General features: G+C 35.0%; 1 protein-coding gene across 1 annotated transcript in view; it reads right to left on the bottom strand.

Annotated features, from left to right (window-relative positions):
- Positions 1-650: 650 nt before the first annotated feature.
- ROBO2 (roundabout guidance receptor 2) overlaps positions 651-14,443 on the bottom strand; it is a 608,353-nt gene continuing 594,560 nt past the window's right edge. The window contains exons 26-28 of the mRNA XM_077765658.1: positions 9,230-9,502; positions 7,258-7,458; positions 651-4,602 (exon numbers count right to left, since the gene is read on the bottom strand). Of these exons, the coding sequence (XP_077621784.1) occupies positions 4,601-4,602; positions 7,258-7,458; positions 9,230-9,502 (476 nt within the window). The 3' untranslated portion in view covers positions 651-4,600. The remainder of the gene's footprint in view (positions 4,603-7,257; positions 7,459-9,229; positions 9,503-14,443) is intronic.

The following is a 14,443-nucleotide window of genomic DNA, read 5'->3' as shown; positions in this document are numbered from 1 at the left end:
GGCTTTAAAAATATTTTTAAATAAATCATTTCAGAGTTCAATGGGTTTTTTTTTTTGCTTTTACTATTATTATATTATTTTAAAGAATACATAAACTTCTCTTTATTTTTAGCAGTAATTTGATCCTGTAAGTGTAGTTAGTGAAAAAGAAATGAAATATTCATGGAGTACAATAAAATAGGGACTTTTTCTTTTCTACCTAGTCCCTAAGATTACTTTTCAACATCCATCATCTTGAAAAAAGTTCTCATTAGCTATTCTAAGGCAATTAAGAAATGCCCACTTTCTTCCAATTCTCATACTTATTTCTATTTCAAGAATGAATTTTAAGGTAATTTTGTAGACAAGATGTATTCTATCCATCTTCAGTCTTTATGGGATGGGGGAAGGTCAGATCTGGAAAGTAGAGCGTATAGAGTGGAATTCGATTTCAAATTCTTTTTTATATTCTTCATCAATGTCATTGGTATAGTCATTTCTTTAAGTCATGCCAATTTCTATTTACTACTCCCCAACCCATTACCAAATGAGAAAATAAGATGATGCATTTGGTCACAAAATATTAATGTAGAGTTGCACAAGTGACAGATGGTCTGTTTTTGATTTTTCTATGAGGAAAGTCTGTTTTACATAAATGGCTTTTTTACAAATTTGAAATGTGAATATATTTTATTTTTTCCCAGTGAGTACACAATACACAATTCTTTGACAATACTATTAACCAATTTTATGCCAGTTTCTTTTCTGGTCTAACAACATCAAATGAAACACATTAAGATTTTGGACGCTGTTTGGTGACTTAAACAAACTAGTTAAAAAAAAGTCAGTCTATAAAACAAAGTATAAAAAGTCTACCCACGGCCACAAATCCCTTATCTTGCAACACTTTAAAGTCACAATAAATGCTTTTGAAAATGATGATAAGAAAAATTAGTAAGCTGAATTTCATTTAATAAAGGTATGGGGTTTCATTTGAGGTACACATTATAGAGAAGCAAAATAAAAGTAACTTCATCTCTAAGATAATGTGGAAAGACATGTTGCTTTACACCAATTCTCCACATGTAACTTGATAAATACAATGTACAGAAGCAGATGTACAAATTAGTGAATGCCATGGTTCTGCATATCTTTAATACTGATACACAATCACTTTCCAGTGGTGAAGATAAACCACAGTTTAGAGCTCATCGGCATTATTATAATTATGTTGTCAATGGACAATGACATAAATTTGTTGAATAGAAATTGGAGGTGTTCTATCAAAACTCATATAAACTTTCAACTTGATATACCCACTGAGGATATATTTAAATGCCCAGAGCATTAAACTGTGACAAAGAACACCATTTTATCTGTTTTGCTAGAGCAAGTATACGTGCAATGTTTTTACTTCCCTTTGGTTATATGATACCTTAAGTGTTGATTTCGATTTTCCTAGATGCTCCCTTGCGCTGGATTCGAATCCTGTGAAGGAATCCACTGTTGTCAAATCCCCGGACTATCCCACTTTAAATACATCATGGAAAAGATCTGGAGAGGGGTAGGGCAACTGTCTCTGCACACACTGAGGCATTCCTGAGCTGGAGCACTGATGGACATTCCCCAGTGGAGACTTCGCATGCTGAGAATGGAGCTGTATTGTTCAGAACCTGAGTGCACAGTGGCATTGTCTGTGAGCACAAGGTAAGTTTACATTCTCTCTCATCCAGATTTCCTTCTGACAACTTGTGCAGGCCTTGTATAGACCTGCAGAAGAGTGAGTGCAGTGATTTCTAATGACATTCATTTACTGGGCTATGAAATGAAAAAAATGCTGGTAGGTCTCATACATATTTGTATTCTTTTAACGACATTCTGACTTAGACTGATTAGAAGCTTTTCACATATGCCATGTTGACAAAAGCTTTTGATTTTTTGCCAGGATTCCTGAATTCATTTGGAGAGCCACAGCATTTTGATCTTGCTCTATATCTATGTGAGGATGATATACTGGGTATAAGATTTTACGGACCAATTTATTTAAAACTAGACTGAACAGGGCATGTGGAATATTCTAAAAGAACATTCTAGGTAACCATAAGGTCTGTGCTGCCTGAAACTAACCAAAACAGTTAATTTTTATATACTGAAAATAGTCAGGAAGGTATATGGCTATGTCCTAGGTTATTCCAGAAGTCACTAGCATACACGTACTCTAATTTTGAAGTCTTGGTTTATTAGTCACATACACTTTTTACCAGGGTACAAAGTCTATGTGTAATAAGTGTAATGAATTAGAGCTTTAATCTAAAGTGGGTTATAGAAAAGCATCAAGAGGGAACACAAATGAAGGAAACTTTGCTTTTAAATGGAAAGAGGTGAACTAGGGAACCACATAAGTAGAAATTAAATTCCTCACATCCTACAGTTATGAATGGTATGTACTAATTTTGCACAGAAGCTTCTCACCTTCCGTGGACAATCTGACCCAGAGAAACCAAACTGCATTCAAATTCAGGCACTGATTGTAGAAAGTTGCTAAAGCATATAATAAGTATGTCTCAGAATATTTCATCTCTTCAGTGAAGAAACGAGTCACACGGCACCAAGAACACATTGGGGCGCATAAAGAACATTAGATACTCCACTCTTGCCTGTCTTGATGCAGTCTCAGGGAACAAAAATGAGAAAAATCAAATTTTGTTATCCCTTTGCTATTACAATATGACATAGAACTGGTGATCGAGCCAATAATGCATGGAGTATGAATCATCACTCAAATGGGTCCCCTATTTTAGAACTGATTCTAATCATTACATCTAATATTTTTCAGAGTACCAACTACTGAGCACATCAGAGGGAAAACATGAGAAAGCGTAACTAGAAATCAAATTTACAGCTGTGGTAGGCAGCACATGGAAAAATGTAACCAGTGGGAATTTCAGGGAAGTTCTCTTCTACTTGACTGCTTCACTATACTGTACAGTGGCTAACACATATTTCAAAGCCATATTCATTTTGACCAGACATGACTGATGTTCAGGAATTTCTTGTTCTCAAAGTCGTGAAAACAAATGAGGCAGGACACTGTGATTAATGTCCACTTAACGAGGTTTGGTTTTATTTAAAAAGTGTATAAACATGCATTGTTTCTCCTTTAAAATGCTTCTTTTTAACTTAGTCATTCAAAATGGGTCAAACATATTTTAGCTGGTAGCCAATTTCTGAGAAGTTACCATAAAATGTTTCTTTCAATAAATCTACTTACTGTGAACTGAACATACTCTGAGCACTGCCTTTTAAGCACTTACAATTTGGCTATACATCTGGTGGCATAAACTTCATTTCTTAATCAAACAAAACACAGAATTGCCTATAGACTGCATGATTTTTTTTCAAAGTCATAAATTTAAGCAATGCAGCTCTATCCTCTAGTGTGTACTGAACATGTTTTAGAAAGATGAAACAAGATATTGCAATAGAGTTTTTGCATTTGGAAGCAGCCCGAGTATGTCCTAATAATAAATTACCTCTTTAACTATTTGCTAGATATTCTAGAGTTCATTTTGTTTGTTTCCTTGGGGAACTTCATATTATATCCTGACTTAATGAGTTGGAGAGATTAATTATGGTAATTCAGAAAATGCTTTTTGAAAAAACTGTAATATAAACACAGTTCTTGTGAAACACCTTAATTTCCTGTCGCTTGTAATTCTCAGATGGGTCAATTACAATGACAGGTAAAGTTGATTCTACATATAACTTTGATTTTCTTTGTTTCTTTTTTTTAGCTTTTTTTTTTTTTTTTTTTTTTGGTTTTTTTTTTTTTTTTTTTTTTTAGAGTTTAGTACCTCTTTGCTACCTGCATATTTTAACACCTATTTAGCCTTAAGACTTAGATCTCCTTCTTTGACCCCTGCCTTTTGTCAATAGTAAAAGCCACCTTTCTGCTTTTCTTTTTATTGACTCAGTCCCTGACATTCAAGGAGGACTTCGCCAACACTGCCCGTTCCTTTGCATCTTCCTGTTCCTAAACCCCAACTGGAAACCATCTAACGTGATTGGTTCCAACCAGCCAATCCAGCCTCGCTTACAGTACAGAAACTCCCTTCACATTCAGTCTTGTTCTTCATGTCACGAGGAGTAGAGATTTGTGCTTATCACCAAATAAAATTGCAGTGCAAAATTTAAACATAAAAGTTACACAGTTAAAAGTTAATATATGGCACCACAGCCTATTAATTCACATATAGTACAACAGACCAATAAAAACAGACAATAGTATGAACAGAGCTAAAAAGAGTGAGCTTGCATAGCAACGCACAAAAGAAATTATATACAGAGGAAAATCCTTTTCTTCCTGGAGGGCGAGTTTTGTTTTCTTTCTTTTGTATATACTCCTGACAAGAAAGAGTTAAGGTGGGTGGTGTACTTAAGAGAAGAACACAAGTAAAATATCTGTGGGATATGTGTGGCTGTGTGTCTTTACATTGAATTTACAGTTCTTTTAATAGTACATAAATAAAGAAATTGTTCATTGCACTGTTTAGTGTCATCACTTCCATGAGTTCAGACCTGGTGGTCCTTCTGAGCAGCTTTGCATGTCTCCTCTCAGTTACTCTACAAAGAGATTAAAAACATCAGAAATAAGTTTGCGTTGAAAGTAAGTAGCCTTTCATCCTGATCAGTATAACAAAAAGCAAAGCAAACAGATAATCACTGAAGATAACTTCATCGGATAGCTTTGGTGAGTGTGTAAAGTTAAGAAAATGTAGTCATGGAAAGGTAAAGAACAAGAAACACCGCAAAACTTGAAGATTTAAAATCCAAGTAGAGCTATTTCTTCACTTCTTGTGAATCTCTATTCTAAAAGTCAAAGAAAATTCCAAGTAGTCATGAATCGAAAATTATAAACGTATCTTACTAATAAACAGATCAGTAATAGACAACAATAATGCTAACTCTAGTCAAGAAATAACTTTACAGTCTGAAAGTACTTTTACTTTTCATTATTTCATGGCATCACCAAGTCTGTGATGTAAGAATAATAATAATGCAATTTTTAAGATAAGGAAGTGGAGATTAGGAAGGTAGTTTACTTGTTCTGGGTTGAGAAGACTGGAACTCAGGGCTGTTCTTCCAGCACTGCTTTCAGCCTGAATTCAAATAAGCAGCTGAAAATACTCAACAAGTATATTCAGACTTGTTGAGTATTTTCAGGTAGAAAATTCAAGAAAAAAATTAACACAAAGAGTCCAGTGCTTCTTACTGTGATATATCATGATATCCTATCTTTCACTATAGCCTGGTATTATANTAATCAAAGTATTTCAAGTTAACTGAAATCAAAAATCAACTTTACAAGGTTGACTCTTAAATTAAAAAAAAAAATAAATAAATAGGGGTACCTGGGTGGCTCAGTCAGTGAAGCATTAACTCTTGATTTCAGCTCAGGTTATGATCTCAGGGTCATGAGATTGAGCCCCACATGTGGTTCCATGCAGAGCATAGGGCNCAGAGCGAGGGGGAGAGAGAATCCCAAGCAGGCTCAGCACTGTCAGTGCAGAGCCCAATGAGGGGATGGAGCTTAAGAACCGCCACATTGACCTGAGCCAAAATCAAGAGTCAGACGCTTAACTGACTGAGCCAAACAGGCGCCCCCTCCTGTTTATCTTTATCAGTTAATTTTCAGACCTAGTCAGGAACCCTAAGAGGATCAAGGAAAACTTAGTTCCCCTACATTATTAACCCAATGTTAGCTCTGAATCACCAGAGCCTTTTTTTCTCTTTTAAATTTTAAATGTGTTNCTCCCCCAAGTCTCTCTCTCTCACTTTTACAAGTTCTCTAAAAATAAATAAATAGATAAATAAATAAATAAATAAATAAAGACAGATCAACTAGGAAATGAGGGATTCCTGACGTTCCTTAAAAACTAACAAAGGGCCAATATGTTTCCATCTCTCCAATGTGCTCAGTTAAAAAGGCAAAAAAAACTACAAACAATTAACATAAATATTAAAATTGCCTAAATATAGGCAAATTTTGTATAGTATCAATAAGACAAAATAGAAGGACTGTTTATTTAATAGAGAGCTGGAAATAGCAATGGCTACGTTATGACCAAAACTGCTCAAAATCATAAATGATTTTTTTTTCATGGCAAAGCAAGATTTCTACTGTTCTGAAATTTGTGTATTGTACCAACATTATTGCTGGAGTTCAGGACATGATACCCCCAAATATGACACCTTGGCATTCTGAACATCTGAATAGCTTGAAGAGTTTAAGAAACCAACAGAAGCAGGCAAGTGACTCTGATCTCCCTCCCCCAACCCAAGCTTTTTTTCTCTGAAATAGGTTCTGAAACTCCCACATGAAAGATACCATCCTTGTATCTGTAAGAAGGAAGATATTCTTAATCCCAGAGACAGGGAATTTTAGGGCTGAGAAACTATGTGAACAAACCTTTTTAAACTGATTCTTTTCTTCTAAGTTGCTTCTTTACTATTGACTACCCCTACCCAAACCTTTCTGTCTCATAAAACCTTCACAAGTTTATGATTTCTTTCTCTAAAAGATATAAAAGCTTTCTGCTCTGGTCACTTCTTTGGGTCATGATTCATTCTTTTGTGAAGGCACGCATGTACATGCAAAAAATCAGTAAAATTTGTATGCTTTTCTCCTGCTTGTCTTTTTAAAAAAAAATTTATTTATTTATCTTGAAAGAGTGTGTGAGAGCAGCGTAGGAGCAGAGCGAGGGGGAGAGAGAATCCCAAGCAGGCTCAGCACTGTCAGTGCAGAGCCCAATGAGGGGATGGAGCTTAAGAACCGCCACATTGACCTGAGCCAAAATCAAGAGTCAGACGCTTAACTGACTGAGCCAAACAGGCGCCCCCTCCTGTTTATCTTTATCAGTTAATTTTCAGACCTAGTCAGGAACCCTAAGAGGATCAAGGAAAACTTAGTTCCCCTACATTATTAACCCAATGTTAGCTCTGAATCACCAGAGCCTTTTTTTCTCTTTTAAATTTTAAATGTGTTTTTTTATTTATTTCTAGGAGAGAAAGAGACAGCGTGAGTAGGGGAGGGTCAGAGAGAGGGAGTCACAGACTGAAACAGGCTCCAGGCTCCGAGCTGGCAGTCAGCACAGAGCCCGACGCGGGGCTCGAACCCACGAACCGCGAGATCATGACCTAAGCGAAAGTCGGACGCTTAACCGACTAAGCCACCCAGGCACCCCACCAGCGCCTTTTTAAATGCCCTAAAGCACTTACATAATTCACCTGTAAACTGTCCTTGACTATTTGAGCCCATGTATCCTATGTCAAGAAGGTCGCTGGCATTGCGCTGGTGACTTCCCCTCAACGCCTCGGCTTTCCTAGGTCCGGTGGATCCTTTAGAAGAAGCTGTTCCTGATGAGCTGTGACCTCCTGGAGACGGGAAACTGGGCTTGCTGTAGGGCACCAATGTCTCCTCTGAAAAAGAAATACAGAGTGCTAAGCTGAACAGCAACATGGAGGCAAAAGAAACTTTACTTTAAATATTGAGTTTAAGATGGGCTACTCTACCATTTCACTCTTCAGTAAAATTAAAAATAAGAGGTTTAATAAGGCTAGGATATTAAAAGAATTTCCATGTGCTGACAACATTTCCTATAATAGGAACTGAAACAGGATTGAATTAAAAGAAATTTGGGGATAAAAATATAATATTACATATACTTTCAGCATTTAAATTCATTACAAAAGAGAGCTGCAGACAGCAAACCGTATTGTTTAACAAAAGCATCTCTGAGCATAATTTCTGGAGTTCAGTGAGGCTCCAATTAAATTTTTCCATTAAGATTGAAGAAACGTGGTATTTTTTCCACTTTAAATTATAGCAACATTCTCTTCATCAATTTAGATAAAGAACCATGTATTAGTTAAAATAAGCTTCTTAAATTTTTGTTGTTTCTTGGGATAGGAACACATTATTTTAAAGATTGTGTATTTACTTAAAAGAAAAAGAGAAATGCATATTTTAATAAATAATAAATAGTAATATAAACAGTTTTTAAAAATGCATCAACTCTCTACAAATAACTCATGATGTGTACTACTAAATACCTAAATTTTGAAACTTTTTTCCTTTCCTTTTTTCTTCCTGTCTTCTCTACCTCTTTTTCTCTTCTTTCTTTCTTTTTCTTTCTTTCTTTCTTTCTTTCTTTCTTTCTTTCTTTCTTTCTTTCTTTCTTTCTAGGTATGAGCTACTATTACCATGATGAGTGCATCTCTCCTGAGATGGTCTTTATGAAATCACAACGATCACGTGGTTTTTCTCTCACAGTCTGCATGATGTAAACTTTCTAAATGTTTCACTAAATCTAGACATTAAATTGACATATTTTGGTTCTTGCATATATTACATTTTCTAAAACCTTAAGCACCCAGTTGTGACATCATATAATTATTTAAAATGCATGCGTAGAAGATATATCTAGAAAAGATGGAGTCCAAATGTGTAAAGAATCTCTCAAATGTCATTTGTGTTTGTGTGTATATTTTAATACTCAATGAATCCTGATATGAGATGAAGTATTCCAGAAAATGTATATCTGTAAAAGGCCCAAACAACCACCACTGCTCAAAAAAAAAAAATCCAACCACAAACGATATTTATTTTGTGACAGCTGCACGAAGTTTGATTCATAAAAAGGAATATTTCCCAATGAAGTGTTAACAACAAACTAAATTTAACCAGTTGGAGAAAGTGTAGGCCCTGTTTAAGTTCTTTTATCCTGAGAATATTGTGACTGGGCATTTCAGTACTTTTGTTATCTCAATAAATTCAACCAATTGACTGAAAGGAGCTCTCCTTTCAAAATGACTAGTTACTTCAGTCGAAATGAAACTGGTTGAAGGCAGAGATTATATTGACATTAAGATGAAATTTAGAGGTCTTAAAAGCATTCAATATAAACATTACAAGGCAAAAAATCAAACTGTCTCCTGAATAATACAGGGAAAGAAAACTCGGAGGTCTCTTGAGCTCAGACTGCTATGGAGAGGTTAATTTGAGGAATAATCCCCATGGGAATGAGACTTAAGTTGTATGTCAGTGAGCTCTGCTGAGGAATCCCAACTTTTTAGTGATACAAGGCAAACATATTTCAAATGCTCTTAAACAACTGCCACTTCTAAATACCTGGTAGGGAAAAAAAAAAAGGTAAAAGTCCACACTTTCTTAGGACTGGGCAGAACACACCTGGTCCAACACTTTGTTTGTGTAGGGCTTTCCGTATATCTTCTTGGCGTTCTGTGGAGTTTATCCATTCTTGGGTTTGTCGCTGCCATTCTAGGGATGTTCTAGCTGGACAATCCAATGAGCTCTTTGTGTCTTCTAAGTTGGATGCTTGTGGTGTCTCCAGAGAGCTTCCTTTTCTCTCTGTTGAGTTTTCCACGTTACCAGCATGCTGGCTCGGGCCTATTTGCTGCCTTAAACCCTGACCTGGAGGGGGATCTGGTGGTGGTGGAAGATCTAAAAATTGTGAATAATGTTTAGAATGTACTAAAATTTAATGAAAAATACAGGTTTTAATTCAAGATGAAGAAAAAAACCCGTGCCCTCCTAAAGGTCTCACTCATGCAAAAGAAATTTGGTGAGGGCAAGAAAAGGCCAGTTATTTCTATCTAGAATGCATATTATTGATCTCTTTGTTATCTTTTGATCACACTGTCTTTGAAACAAAATTGACTAATTTTGACTAATTTTCAACTATTATATGTGGAGAGTATTTTCAATTGCACATTGAGGCTAATGTTCAAGGCATAAAAGGCAATTTATGTTTTCTCCATATTTTATCCACTGTCCACCCCCACCTCCCCAAAGTAAAAATATGACACAAAATACTAGACATTCTAGCAGCTGTGTTAATAAAAGGCCTCGGGAAGAATAAAAGCTGTCGTGCCAATCTCCATAGAAAATGTTGCCCTCGGGAAATTAAGAATTATATGCCGTATCATATGCAACGTATGACTGCCTTTACCCACGTATGTGGCACATTTAGCAACAGTCAAAGGGTTAAGCTAACATTTATTAAATGCAGTTAACATTCTGCCTGACAACCAATTCTGGCTGTTCGTTTCATGAGTTAGCTAATGAGTTACAACTAATACATTATAATCTTCCAATGTATTAATTTTAATAAGTAATAACCAATGTTCAGAGTACAGATAGAATATGCTTCATGGTGCTAGAGTAGACAATGCATCATAAAAATTTGAGATGTAGTAGAATAGATAACTTTGCCAAAAAGCTCTTTAAATGAAATATAAGATGTGAAAAAACTAAAAGTTTAAATGCTTAGCTAATTTTTCATTTTCCTTTTATTAGTTAGCTGTTTGGATCATGACACCTTTATACTTTGATTTGTCTTCAACTGTGATATCATAGTCTCTTCTTTCGTATTTCTTTAAGATTATATTAGTTGTATTATCAGATTTATGCCATTATACTAGTTGCCATTTTACTAGTTATAACTAGTATACTAGCTATACTCCTGAACATTCTAAACATTCTTTCGGATTATTATCTTGTAATTTTTTTGGTATACTGCTGCCAACTTCTTTCTTCAGCCTTAGAATATCAGTGATTATATAATATCAATTATTATTGATATAATATTGATATACATATTGATATATCAAGTATATATATTGATGATATATAATTGGTTCATAAAATCATATCATATATAATACACATATTTATATTATTAATAGGGGATATTGCATATCATATACCCCATTATTTCTCAAGACATTGTTGTATTTGTGCTCTTATTTCTAATAGTACTGTTTGTGAAACTTAAAAGGAAAAAGTATAAATTTCTTGTGTACAAAAGACAGCTTCCTTCAGGAAGGCCAAGTTGCTCTTTTTAAAGACTTTGTTACGAAGCTTTATACCTCTCTCTTAATGAGCAAAATGATATTGCCCTCCATTGAATTGACAATAATACTCTCCTCTGCATCTGTTTTGGGAGTTCCCATGTTGAAGCAGTATTCCCAATTCGTATGTATGTCCTCTTGGTAGATTATGAATTACTAATTATTGAAGGGAACAAGATTTCCATCTGGGAGAATACAGTTGCGGTTGGAACATTTCTTCCAAAATGAAGAGCTAATACAATATCGTGATATCTTTTGAAAAATAGTGCACCAAGAAGTGCAGTGTTTCTTTTGTATTCAATGCTGACTTCCTTCAGTATATATTATTGTAAATGTAAAGCAATTATTTCATTTGAGTATTTGGCCTTAAGACTGCCAGCGGCGGGGGGTAGGGGGAAGTTATTATATTTGCTTTCAAAATAACATATCTTGGCATTGATTTTTATTCTCCATCAAAGTAGCTTCGTTTTTAAAATGGACAAAATGGCATCTGCTTATGCTAGCTAAAGTTCTGATTACTGCTAAATTTAACCTGAAATTATATGGCTACATAATTAAGTCATATACTTGGAGTTAGTATACTCTAAGAAGAAAATACATGGTGTGTGCATTGAAATAAATGAATTGGAAAAAAGATGGGATTAAGAATGACTGTGGAAAAACTAAAAATATGTAATCAAGTAGGTTTACTTAAATTTATTATTCATTTCCATGTTGATTCAATTCAACTGAATCAATTCACTAAAGAGTCCCTTACTGGCCTATTGAGGATTTGCCATTGTTAGACACACAATAATCCAATGAAGTATGTGCCATTATTATCCTCTTTTTAGGGGAAAAAAAGGAAAGAAGGCAAAAAGAAATCAAATACCTCCAGCTTGGATCTCTCTTTGTCAACTACAGACTTACATGACTAAATCCACACTGAGGTGTTCAACTTAGATATTTAGAAAGCATCTAAAATTTCACACTGAGCTCTGGACCTTCCATTACAAAACACGTTCTTCTGTAGTGTTCATCATCTCAATTAGTAGCAGTTGCATTCTACAAGATGACCAAAACTTTGGAGTAATTGTTGACATCTCTGCTTTATAGCCTGTATTAATTTCATCAACAAATCCTGTGGGCATTGACCCCAAGGTACAGCCAGAATTCAACTTTTCTCATCACTTCCACTGATTCAACCTGGGTAGGAACTTCTAACATCAATTCCCTATATTACTTCTACAGCCTCCTATGTGGTTTCTGTGCTTCTGGCATGGAAGTGCATTTAATCTATCTCAACATAATAGCAAGTGTGGCTTTTTAAAATATACAAACAGGGTGCCCTGGGTGGCTAGGTGGGTTAAGCATCCCACGTTTGATTGTAGCTAAGGTCGTGATCTCATGGTTCAATTTGTGAGTTTGAGCCCTGCATCCAGATTGGGATCCTGCTTGGAATTCTCTCTCTCCCTCTCCATCTCTCTCCCATGTATCCCTCCTTTGCACACACACACACACACATTCTCCTTCTCAAAATAAATAAACCTTAAAAGAAAAAAAGAAAAGAAAATAGAAACATGAGTAAGAGCATGTTACTCTTGCATCGGGCTCTGTGCCTATCTCTCTCTACGTCTCCCTGACTCATGCACTATCTCTCATTCTCTTTCTAAAATACTATTTAAAAAGTTTAAAGCCCTACAAACACTGGTCCTTGCTTACTTGTCTAACTTCACATTTTATTCTGTGGCTCTCTCTGCTTTAGTCACACTGCTTCTCTTACTTTTTATCAAATAAGTTTCAAGTTTCCACTAGCTGTTCTCAGTTTTTGGAGTGACTTTTCCTCAACATCAGCATTGCTTTTCCCTTTTAATCTTTTCGTCTTCTCTAATGTCATCTTCTTGGTCAAGCCTTACTTGAGGTGCTACTTAAAAAAGACCTCGCCTAGCCTTTGTATTTCTCAACTTCCTATGTTTTTTCTCCATGACACTTACCACCATATTACCTACTTTTATTTTCACATATATATATATATATACATATATATAAAATACAAATATATATATATAAAATATTATTTATATTTTATATATATAATATTTATATTTTATATATCCTCAATAGAATGTAAGCTCCAGGAAGACAAGGAATCTTGTCTGTTTGGTTGCCTATCATTTGGTATGTGCTTAGTAAATATTTGAATGAATAAATTAATAAAGAAAGAAATTTGCTCAATGGTCCAAACTATTCTGTGGCAGCACTAGGAAAGAATACCTTCTCTAACCAGGGCATTAGGAAGGAGGGCAGAACAAGCTAGAAGGGGATGATCTAGGGAAAAAGCGTTGATGGATAGAAAACTACCTTCTCTGCCTTCTTTCTTCAGCATTGGTCAATATATTGGTTTTAAAAGGTATTCTTTGACTTATACAATTGAAATAGACGATTTGGAGTGAGGAATGACTGCTTAGAAGAGTATTCAAAGGAGAAGAACATTCCTTGACATGTGTATAGGTTTTTGCATAGCCTGTGAGACAGAGCCTGACGTTTACCACCATTCTCAATGCCTCTTACTAGACACAAGAGAATATTACTTTCCCAGTAGTTTGTCTGATGTCATGTGACAGTGTTCTTGTCAATGAGCTGAGAAGTGGTATGTACCACTTGCAGGCCTGACCAAAGAACCTCTTAAGTGATCACCCCGGTTTTGTCTTCCCCTTACTCAGAAGCCATAAATGTTTCATTTTAAAAATAATGGTATCCCAATACTGAAGAAGCATGTTTTCTCACATTAGGACTTAGACACCTGAACTTGATAAATATTATGTCCACAAGAAACAAACTTTTGCTGTACTGAGCCACTGAAAGATAGAAGTTCTTTGGTATAGCAACTGGCAATGATTATTCTGATTAATTTACACAATTTTAATATGTTTAAAGCAAAAGTTTTAGTGTAAAAATGTTTATGCACTAAGTGCTACTAAACAGTAACCTTTCCCAAAAGAAAAGTTTGATTTTACATACACATACTAAAAAAGTATTACTAATGCATGGATTGATACCATATAAATGCTATGAAACATACATTTACTATTAAATAGCAACATCCTTAAGGATAATCTGTAGAGTGCCATCCAAAATAAATGCCCTCATCTCATAAGTAAAATATCATTGGCTCATACACTTGGGAAGACATGAGGGCCCAAATTGCCTTTGCAATATCACTACTTCCAAAATATATCTACTAGCAACACATATTCCATAACCTGGCTTTGAAATGCTGGGAAATCTAAAAGTTAGGAACCTATTTGTTATTGAGAAAGATTAGCAATGTATTGATCATCCTTTAAATTATGAGAAAGGTTGTTTTAACCAAACATTCTGAAAAATCTTGCAAGGAAAGTATTTTAGGAAGAAAAGGACAGCTCTCTATTTTGGTGATTTATATTTTATATCTTCCACATATTCTGGATATAATCTTCAAATGTTTCAGAATTTTTTTTTTCTTTTTCCACAACATTCATAGCAGGAAAACTATACAAAATTATTAATTCTG

The sequence above is a fragment of the Crocuta crocuta genome, unplaced genomic scaffold, assembly GCF_008692635.1.
Source record: "Crocuta crocuta isolate KB4526 unplaced genomic scaffold, BGI_CrCroc_1.0 scaffold174, whole genome shotgun sequence".
Classification (NCBI taxonomy): Eukaryota; Metazoa; Chordata; class Mammalia; order Carnivora; family Hyaenidae; genus Crocuta; species Crocuta crocuta.
Note: the sequence above shows the minus strand (reverse complement) of the source record. Positions and strands in the feature narration are given on the sequence as shown.